We start from the raw sequence: 10,513 nt of genomic DNA on the forward strand, positions 1-10,513 counted from the left end.
CTCTCTCTCTCTCTCTCTCTCTCTCTCTCTCTCTCTCTCTCTCTCCCTCTCTCAAAAATAAATAAATGTTAAAAAACTCAAACTAAAACAAAAATCTTTAAAAAAAATACTAGCAAATTAAGGGCAGTTGCATATTAAACAATTACTATCCCTGATGTAATGTTTTCTAGACATTCCCAGTGGTATGAAATGTGTGGGGTGTCTGTACCTGAAAATTCTGACCCAGTAAGTTTGGGATGAGGCCATGGAGTGTGTGTGTGTGTGTGTGTGTGTGTGTGTGTGTGTGTGTGTAGGTGCCACCACATGCTCCAGGTGATTTTTTTTTTTTTGAATAATCTCTACACCTAATGAAGGGCTCAGATCCACAACCCAAGATCAAGAGTCACACACCCCACCAATTAAGCCAGCCAGGTACCCCTGATTTTTAACATTAGGGAAGTTTAAGAGTGTTTAATGTATACATAATTAAAATTCCTAAATAAAAAGGTGGCATGTTGAATATCATCATATTCTATTGATTTTTAAGGGAGTTCTTTATGTCTTTTGGGCTTAGGTGCCTGTTTTCTTCCCCAGCTTAGAGAAGTTCTCAGTTACAATTTGTTCAAATAAACCTTTTGTGCATTTCTCTCCCTCTTCTTCTGGGACTCCTATGATATGAATATTGTTTTGCTTCATGGACTCACTTAGTTTCTAATTCTCCCCCTCATGATCTAGTAATTTCCTTCCTCTCTTTTTTTAGCTTCATTATTTTCCATAATTTTTTTCTATTTCATTTACTCTCTCCTCTTCTCATTCAATCTTCATTGTCATTGTATCTAGTTTATTTTGCATCTCAGTTACAGTGTTTTAAATTTATCCTGACTAGTTTTTATGTCTTTGATCCCTGCAGCAAGGGTTTCTCTGGTGTCTTCTATCTTTTTTCAACTCAAGCTATTAGTTTTATGACTATTGTTCTAAATCCTTCTTCAGATATGTGAGAAATTCTTTGGCTGTGATTTCCCCTTGACCTTTATTTTGGGGAGAATTCCTCTGTCTTGTCATTTTGGCTAAGTTTCTGTCTTTAGAACGTTTTAAAAACTTGTTATGTGTCCTGCACCTGAGAGTACTACTGTATTAAAATAGGTCACACTTTGTCCAGGGCCTGGAACTCTAGGAAGTGTTTCTGGTGTATGCTGTGTGCACTCTGCTGTTGTGTTTTGGCTGCCCTAACCCACTGGCCAGTCCTCTGCAGAGTTCCTCCTTGCTTGCAATGGTGGAGTGTTTGGACCTTTAACCAGGTAGGCTTTGATTTGCTGAAGTAACCATGGATAAAAGGGGGAAGCCCGATTCCATAAAAAGAGAAAAGGGAAAGAGGATAAAAGAAAGACAGAAAATCAAAAAGCTATAAGGTTGATTCCAAGGAAAGAGAAAGGAAGAAAAAAAAAAAAACAAGAAAATAGAAAAGATGGAAAAGGAATAGAATAAAAAAGCTGATTACAATATATATATAATTATATAAGAAATTACAAAAAAAAAATCAGAGACTATGATCGTGATTCCAAAAGAAAAAAGAAGAGGGAGGAAAGCAAGAGAGAAAAGAATGAGTTGCCTGTTCGTGCCTGAAGCTGGGAGTTGTGCTGGTCTGGAGGAGAGGCCAGCTCCATTGGGTCAGTCAGTCTTGCCCCGGCAAGTCAGCAGTTGCCAGGCACAGAGGTAGAGTTTGGTTTAAGTGTGTCTTGCTTCCACTGGGGGCCACTGTGCTGCTCTATGAAGTCCCTACTTGGTGTTGAAGGGGGGAAGGCATCACCCCAATATCTCCTCCCAGACCAGGTGTCTCAACCCCGCTGTTCAGGCAGACTTCATAGAGTAGCAAGGGCAGTGAGCTTGCCCTATGCCACAATTCTCCTGCAGCTTCTCCTTGGCATTCAGCTGGGATTCAAAACCTGAAGTCTTAAAGGACCAGGTACAGCACAGATCTGCTCCCGTCCTCTGGAATAAATCCACCGAGATGATGAAAGACCTTTAGCTGGCACCTGCAGGGTTTTTGTCCTTAGAAAGGCAATAAACCCTCTTCCCAAAGCACTCCAGAAAGGGAACTGTTCTCTCCCGTGCACCCTGGAGATTGCTACTCCACACTATGCACTCTGGGGCTAATTCTGTCCTCCCCAGAAACACATGCCATGGACCTGCTCTGAAGAAAGTCACACAACTTCAAAACCTTGGAGTTTTGAAACAGTTCTAAAGGCTATTTGGAAAAAAGAACTAGTACACCCAGTACTTCTCGCTTCCCGTTCTATTGTCTGAAGAGGTTTTCCCCTTGTGCTAACTCAAGCCACACTTTCACAATCCCTGTCTTTCTCTCCCTTTTGTGTCTCCACAGAAAGGGTTCCCTCTCCTCCTCAATAGCTTTGCCATTTTATCTCCCCTAGCTCACACACACCTTGATCCTGTCAATCTGTCTCCCTCCAACTGTGGGGATCCTTCTGCCACTCTGCAGATCTATTTCTCGGGTGCTCCAAGTGATCTGACCTCCAAACAGCTGTGTTTGAGGGACATGGAAAATCCCAGTCCCCCTCCTTCTCCACCATCTCAACTCCTCCTCCCACCCCCTAATCCCACCATGTTCTAAAAGACAAGAGCAAACACAATCCATCACACTCTTCCTGTCCAAACTTGGCCTAACAGAATGGCTCCCACAAAGAAAGGCAGCAAGAAGAAAGGACTGTTCTGGCATCAATGAGGTGACCCAAAAATACACCATCCATGTTCACAGCACATCCATAGAGTGACCTTCAAGAAGTGTGCCCCCAGGGAATTCAGGGATAGCTACAAATTTGCCATGAAAGATGAATGTGCATATTGACACCAAGCTCAACAAAGTTATCTGAGTCATAGGAATAAAGTGTGCCATGCCATATTTATGTGCAATTGTCCAGAAAATGTAATGAAGACAGAAATTCCCTGAACAAGCTTGTACATTAGTTACCTATGTTATTGTCATGACTTTGAAAACCTGCAGTCAGTCAACATGACTTCAAAAAAGGCCATATTCTAGTAATGTAAGAATGACTCAATATTAGTGAATCTATATTTTACTATGCTAATGAATCAAAGAAGAACAATTATTCAATACACTTGGTAGACACTGAAAGAATAATTGATACAAGAAACATTCTTAATTTAAAAATAACTTTTGGCAGAAGATATTGGAGGAATTCCAGAAATCAGCACTTGATATAATATTTAAAACACTTTATAAATACTGAAAGCACTGTAATCAAAGCCAGGAATAAGAAAAACTGCCCAGAATTATTGCTTATTATTGCTTTTCAGTGTTATTCTAAAGACTTGTAAAGAAAATGAATAGTTTTCATTATTGACAAGTGTGGTCTTAGAAACATTCATCTTAAAATTTGGGATGGTCCGTGGAAGACTTAGATACAATAAGTGAGCTCCTTGAGGACAATTCTCCTTAATTCTCTCTAAGATTATCTATAAACAGGTAAAAAGCAACAGCTTTTCTATAATCCTAATGGTCTCTGTAGAAAATATAAATTTATCTTACTTCTACTAACAATAAGATAAGCAAAAGTAACATAAAAGCCAGATGGCATGAAGACATGCTCCCTGTTTAAATGTTTGCCCTGAGAGGTGTCTACTATTAACTGGAAATGATTGAATTTGTTCAGTTTCAGTACACAGTGTCAGTTTTAGTGAAACATAAAAGAAATGCACTTTGTTAATGAGCCCTTGCAATTTCCTGTGCTATGGCTACATGAAATAGTGGTTCTCCAAGTATGGTCTCATAGCCAGCAGCAGCAGCAGCAGTAGCAGCAGCTGGAAATGTTGGGATCTCACTCCAGACCTACTGAAGGTCTCCTGAATCTAAAACTCTGCAAGTAGAACCCAGCCATCTGGGTTTACTGAGATTTCCAGGTGATTCTTGTGCCTGCTCAGATAAAGAACCACTGGTGTAAACAAAGTCAAAGACATACCTCTTAATCAAACCTGCAGAAAGTCTAGGAATTTCACCAATCTCTTGCATGAATCTGGGACTCTCCCCACCTCCGAGATCAGAAATACAGGCTTGATGCTAAAAGCCCCTGAGCCAGGCCAGCCCTTTGGTGGGGATCTTTGGGCTCTTCCATGACCTTCCTGGAAATCATGGCTGAGCGTGGCAAGAATCAACTGTAAGTCTGGAAGGATGAGAACACTGTCTGGCCTATTCACTGCTTAATCCCCAGCACCCAAAATAGCGCCTGGTGCAAAGTAAGTGTTGATGAGTAGCTAAGTGAATGAATGGATTTCCTTTTGTGCCTTCTCAAGGATGAGCAACTGTGGCTTAGATTGTTCATCTGGGTCCAAGAGGACAGACTTCCAGTGAACATGTATTGTCAAGTTTTTCCCCACCAGGAGGCCAGAGTTGATGAAGCTCTTGCAATAAGAGTGACTCTGATTGCATTCTGTCCCTAAGATGAAGAGTGGGAAAAGACTCAGGGATCCACCACATTCCATCACTCTATTGCCTTTGCTCTAAAAGTCACAAGGTTGCCCATCTCTAGAACAAAACTTGGGGAGTGATCCAGACCTCGGAGAGTGGGCATGGGCACCCCAAGTTCTTCTGTCTAGGGCTCAGAGCAGCCAAGACCATCACAGACTGTTAGTCACCTACCTTTTCCAGTTTGGTGTTCTCTTGAATGACACAGTTTTCAGTACTGTTTGAAAACTTTCTGCAATTGCTGCGGGCAATTTCAACATCAATAAAGTATTCCAAACGATCTGTGACCTGTCAATCAGCAATTGTGAAATTTTATTCAAAATTTTTATTTTACTTTGTTAAAGTTTTAGCCAAAAAAAAAAAAAAAACCTTTTAAAAATGCTCTCCCCCTCATCTTCTCTCCCTATCTCCTACTCCCTACCTCTTCTCTCTCCAAACATATCTTTAGAAGAAGGCCTTATAACACCCACTGCCTGGATTCCTTTACATGCTGATACCAGTTAGACTTTGGAAACCACTACTTGGAGCTGTATACTCAGGGAAAAGTCTCTTTTCACTGTGGGGCCTCCTTGAGTCAAGACCTTTTAATTCCATTCTCATGTCCAGGGCATGCTCCATGGGATGGGGGAGAAAAATGAGGCACCAGAACCATTGGCTCTCCTAAGCCTGAAATGTTAAAGGTTTACATTGACCAGATGGGAGGACAGGCCCCGTGGCCATTCTAGATGGCCCTCCCTGATCCCTTTCCCACACCTCCCCTCAGAGTCTGTTTTCTCAAGACATCTATCTCCTGCTTTGGCAGTCTTCCCCCTCTCCACCTTAGAAAGCAGCCCTTAAAAGAGCCATGCTGGTTGGAGTTTCTCTTATTGTTCTCTGTTGAGTGTTTAGTAATTAGAGAAACAGTAGGTCTATAGAAAGGCATCAGTATTTACTTAACTCATCAATGACTGAGTGTGGTTAAGACTACTCATCATGCTCATTTAAATCAGCTTTCATCTGGTTTTAACAGATTATAGTAGGAGAAAAAAGGAATGTCTTTCCGCATTGACATCTGCAGCCTTTAATAAAGTGGCATTAAATTTTAGCTACATTCCAAAGAATTAGCAAAGTGACTTTAGCCTGCCATGGGAAAAGCTGGTTAGATAACATCAAGAGCTACCCCTTGGGTTTGAGAACGAAGGTGGTCCTTAGGGAACCTTATAAAATACCATGGAGGCAAGCCCAAATGCTCCCAGGACTTCTTATCAGTCCTAACACTTGCTAACTCTCACCGAGACCTGGCTCTCTGCATAACACTATTCTTGGAGCTTGGCACACAATAACGCACCACGCTTCTACAGTGAGGCTGTCACTACCATTGTTTTCAGGTAAGGAAACTAGACAGAGGAACTAAGTGACTACCCAATTATCAGGCAAGACCCAGGGCTCCAACCGAGGCACCCAGCACTAAACTTCCATCCCTAACCACCATATTCCACCCCTTCCACGTTTCTGCACTCTGCTCTGCCAGCCAGAGAGTGGCAGGGGGCTGCTATATGCTGATTCCAGGAATATGGCAAACATGAACTGTGGGAAACTGGGGGCCATTGGTTACATGGACACCTTCATGAAACCCTCACAATTCTTTCTAAAAATAACTTAACCAGAATGACAGGTTTAAAACCCCAGTCTGGGGGCACCTGGATGGCTCAGTCAGTTGCACATCCAACTCTTGGTTTCGGCTCAGGTCATGATCTCATGTATTCATGAGTTCAAGCCTGCCACTGGGCTTCATGCTGTCATGGCAAAGTCTGCTTGGGATTCTCTCTCCTTCTCTCTCTCTCTCTCTCTCTCTTACCCTCCCCCACTCTTGCAAGTTCATGTTCGCACATACTCTCTCTCAAAATAAATAAATAAAGTTTAAAAAAACACAACAGTGTAATTACATGGATCCCAGGAACTCCCTCACCTAAAGTTTATCTGGCTTCTGGATCTGCTGTAGGAAAACCAAATGGAAACACTTCCCACCTTCACTTGATTCCCTCCTAGTCTGCCCTCAGGTTAAGTTCCAACATCACACCCTAGCGAGGTGAGTTTCAGCCTTGACTGTGTACTGGGAGCATTTGGGAGATTTTAACACCTATTGAGACCTGGGTCCACCACATAGATCCTCATTAAATTGGTGGTGGTGCAGCAGGTGCAGTAGAACATTTACAAGCTCCCAAGGTGAGACCTATTTGAGGAAGGCTTCCTCTGACCCCAGACCCCTGGGTACCATGCTACTACGTCAGATGCCCCAGCTTTCATTTCAGGTTCAGTGCTGTTTCTGACTGGAATGCTGGCTCCCTGGAGATGTGATTATTTTTGTCCATCTCACCTCCTCATCTACAGCAGCTAGCCTGTAAGTGGCTTGGGAGAAACTTGCTGAATGCATGTGGTATGTGGATGCCAAAGAACAACAACTGTGAAGGGGCCTGGGGAGGCTACAAGAGCCACAATCCATTTCTCTATTTCGAAGGGCTGCAGGAGTGCCCTGGTGGGTTGTGCAGTGCACCCAGTCAGTGAGCAGAGTGCTATCAGCATCATGCACTGGAAATGCAGGCTGATGGCTCACATGGTCCCAAAGAGACAGGGTCAGAAGTATCAACAGGTAAACTGGCTCAGCTCTTGCAAATGAACACAGCATATGGAGAATATAAAAACTGAAGTAAACTCAGCCAACAATGACCTCTCCGATGAGTATTTTTACAATTAATTCCTGAAAGTTTCATGGTGGAATTACAAGCCACACCACCAATCCACAGACTGAGGATGGTACAGCCAGCTGACTTCCAGTTCTGAGGGTTTTTTCTTGACCATGGCAGGAAAGGCCACATGTTACAAGCTCACCCTCAATGGAGTCCAAGTAAGCAATGCTTCCTAGCATTGGACCATGCATAGTCGTGTGAGGAGGAATACATTTTTATGAACATGAAATCAGAATATCTGTATTTCCACTAAATGAATGTTGGATTCAAATAATTGTAGGATAAAGGAGGAAAGACTTTATTACCTACATATTGGATAGTGCCACATGTCTCTTTTCAACCTCACAATCCCTGTTATGTGGATATATTGAAGTGTTGCCCACAGCAACATTATTACAAAATATTCATGGCACTTAGTTTGTCTCCCAACACTGGCAAATACAAATCATGGAAATCTGATTTTCAGTTTTGAGTCTAAATGAGTTAATACACATAAAGTACTTATAATAACAATCCAAGCATATAGAAAGTGCAGTGATGTATAATGACATGTAAGTCAGTATGTACTTGAGAACACACATATTTAGGACTTTCCTGTGTCATTGTTTTTCTTGCAAGCCTACTCATTCAGTATGGCTTCAGTCTGTGCCACTATATGCAAACACGCATATTGGGAGAGAACACCCTTACCTGAAGCTGGGCTTGTACCGTCTTGATTACCTGGAAGATGTACTTATCCTCACTCTCTTTGTTATATTCTTGCATGGCAAACCACAGACACTGCCTCACATTGGCACTTGAGGCATTGATCACTTTTAATTCCCTCAACACTTTGACTTTATTCTTGCCTGGGTCTGTGCTTGCCACCAGGGCCACCAAATTGGTGAGCAGGAGCAAGCAGAACCCACAGGATCTGGTCATGGTCCCTCCATCCAGGGACACAGGTGAGCCTCCTCGTCCTTTCAGAGCTGGTGCCATAGGTAGGGTGTGATGTCTGCTGCCACCAAATGTTCTAAGATCTTACAATAGCATCAGTCCAGCTGCATTCAAGAAAGAGTCATTATGTTCACCTTTTAGGGCTACCACTGCCTCCAAGGAAATCAACCTACAAGAAGCCAATTAAAGAGTCCCTGCCACCAGCCTTCCACCCTCCAAACCCCAGGTGTCGTCTGCAGTTCAGGGAGAACACTTAGACTGAGGTGTGCCAGCAACTACCCTGTGTGCCTCATCCCCAACACCAGTTTTTGCACCACAAGCCTGTAAGACGTGACTGTGAAAAGTGTTGCTGCTCCAAGGCTTCCTGGCTCCAGCTCTCTGGGTGATCTCCAGTTGGCCACACCCAACAGCTGCCTCCTTTTGCAGTTGGCTATGGCCCGCGCCCCAGCCTCTGGTTCTCCTGGGTGTCAGGCACTCAGTTTGTGCCTAGGCTCTGGTCAGTGGGCTCCCTCACTCCTGATCTCTGCCCTGTCCATGCTCCTCGAGGGGATGTCACACTTTGTGATGTAATCCAGCACCTGTGACATTGTTACTGTCCTTAGGTGTGGGCAGCTCACACACAGCAAGCAAGCTGTGAGGGCCCCCAGAATTTCTTGCCCACCTGTGCAGTGAACCCAGCTTCCTAAATGTTTGGCCTCTGAATTCCCTCTGTTTGGGCCAATAGCACTTTCTTCTGCTGTATTGCCAGGGTGAAGGTCACCTAGCCCCCTGATGCCCAAGACCATGCCTTAGTGGGAGGTGTGCATGCATCCCCTGAACCCTTTAGAGATTCTGCTTCTGTGAAAATCCCAAGTCAATGTCCAGCAAGTTTCTGCAGGGGCAGAGAGGTGGGCATTTGTCCCAGGGCCAGAAGATGGTGGGCTTTTGACAGAAGTTGCAGTGTATAGGAAATCATAGACAGGCATAAATCTGTGAAACATTGCAGTATGAATACACCATATTGTATTCAAATTGACTGCCTGTTGACAGATGTTTGGTTTGTTTCTCAATTACAGCTGTTACAAACAGTACTGTCACTGACAATACTTTTCCAATATCTTTATGAAATTACAGTTATTTCTGTAATAATAGAAGACTAGATAAAAAATTGATGCAAGAGCTTTATTCAAATTAAAATTTAGTATATACTACCAAATTGTTAATCCTGTGCTAATAACATATTAATGATTTTCAAATTTTGCTACATTTTAAAGGTACTTAGGGTGTTTTAAGGAGTATCTAGGCCACTCCCACTATTAAAATCAATCTTGGGAGAGAGCCTATTAATGAGGAAGTCATAACTTTTTAAAGTTCCTAGGATTTCAGTGCACAGTCGTGTTTGAGAACCAATGTACTGCATTTACACTTCATGTGTATCAATGTGCATATGAACAAGGATGCAAAACACTAAATATCCAATTCCTCATAGATAAAATTTTTTATTAAAAAAATGTGAAGGTATCTTGATCACACTTTGACTGTGTGCACCCAAGTCTTCAACCACATCTCTAATAGGCCTTCCCACTTCACCAAGGATCAAGCAGTGCCCTGCCTCCCTACTCATGCCTGGCGCCCTCCCTGGGACTTGATGTTGCCTCTGCTGGATGTTCATCCCTCCCCTCCATCCAGAAGTTCATCCACCTGCAAATCTCAATACAAATGTCATGGCTCTCACCCAAATCTAAAGTGCCTCTCCCGGCTACTCCTATATATTCCAGTGACTCCCACCCACTCCTAGCTACTACTCCCCACTTCTAGCTACTCCTGGGTACTCTCATTTACTCCCTACCTACTCCCACCTACAACTAGCTGCCTGCAAGGATCAGGGCATATGGATCTCCATTCCACTTCTATTTTACCCAATGGTAGCCCCAGGCCAGGGACCTAATGACTCTGAAAGCCAACATCCATATCTGCAAAATGGAAGACAAGCTTTTTCCTACCCCTGATGGTTCCCATGACACAGGGAAATGGGGTGGGGGAGGCCCCTCAGGAGTTGAGCCCATACAGATTGGGAGGTACCCCAAGGCCTTACTGGGCTCTATTATATAAAAGCCATTTATCACCCCTCAGGCCCAGCGGATCATCAAGGAGCAACCCCAAAGACACAGACCAACAGAAAGGGAGCCCCCTTCAAAAGGTCTCTGGCACAGGGAGTCTCACCACCCCAGGGCCCATTGAGCCTGGGCTGCTAGAGTAACTCCATCTAATACCCATCAGTCCTTTCCTAACTAATTACCAAATTCAAAACACTTGTTTGACTTTCTCTGCCACTATGGTGCATTTAAGTTTTATGTTTGCTTGTCTTTTTCTTTGCCTATGAACTGGAGTTGCC

General features: G+C 43.4%; 1 protein-coding gene across 3 annotated transcripts in view; it reads right to left on the bottom strand.

Annotated features, from left to right (window-relative positions):
- CST8 (cystatin 8) overlaps positions 1-8,667 on the bottom strand; it is a 10,220-nt gene extending 1,553 nt beyond the window's left edge. The window contains exons 1-3 of one of the 3 annotated variants that reach the window (XM_029918531.1): positions 8,461-8,667; positions 7,894-8,243; positions 4,652-4,765 (exon numbers count right to left, since the gene is read on the bottom strand). In XM_029918531.1, the coding sequence (XP_029774391.1) occupies positions 4,652-4,765; positions 7,894-8,181 (402 nt within the window). In that variant the 5' untranslated portion in view covers positions 8,182-8,243; positions 8,461-8,667. Of the gene's footprint in view, positions 1-4,651; positions 4,766-7,893; positions 8,244-8,418 lie in introns of all 3 variants that reach the window. The other 2 variants (XM_029918532.1, XM_029918530.1) reach the window with 2 other exon arrangements.
- Between the last annotated feature and the right edge of the window lie 1,846 nt (positions 8,668-10,513).

The sequence above is a fragment of the Suricata suricatta genome, chromosome 12 (assembly GCF_006229205.1).
Source record: "Suricata suricatta isolate VVHF042 chromosome 12, meerkat_22Aug2017_6uvM2_HiC, whole genome shotgun sequence".
NCBI lineage: Eukaryota > Metazoa > Chordata > Mammalia > Carnivora > Herpestidae > Suricata > Suricata suricatta.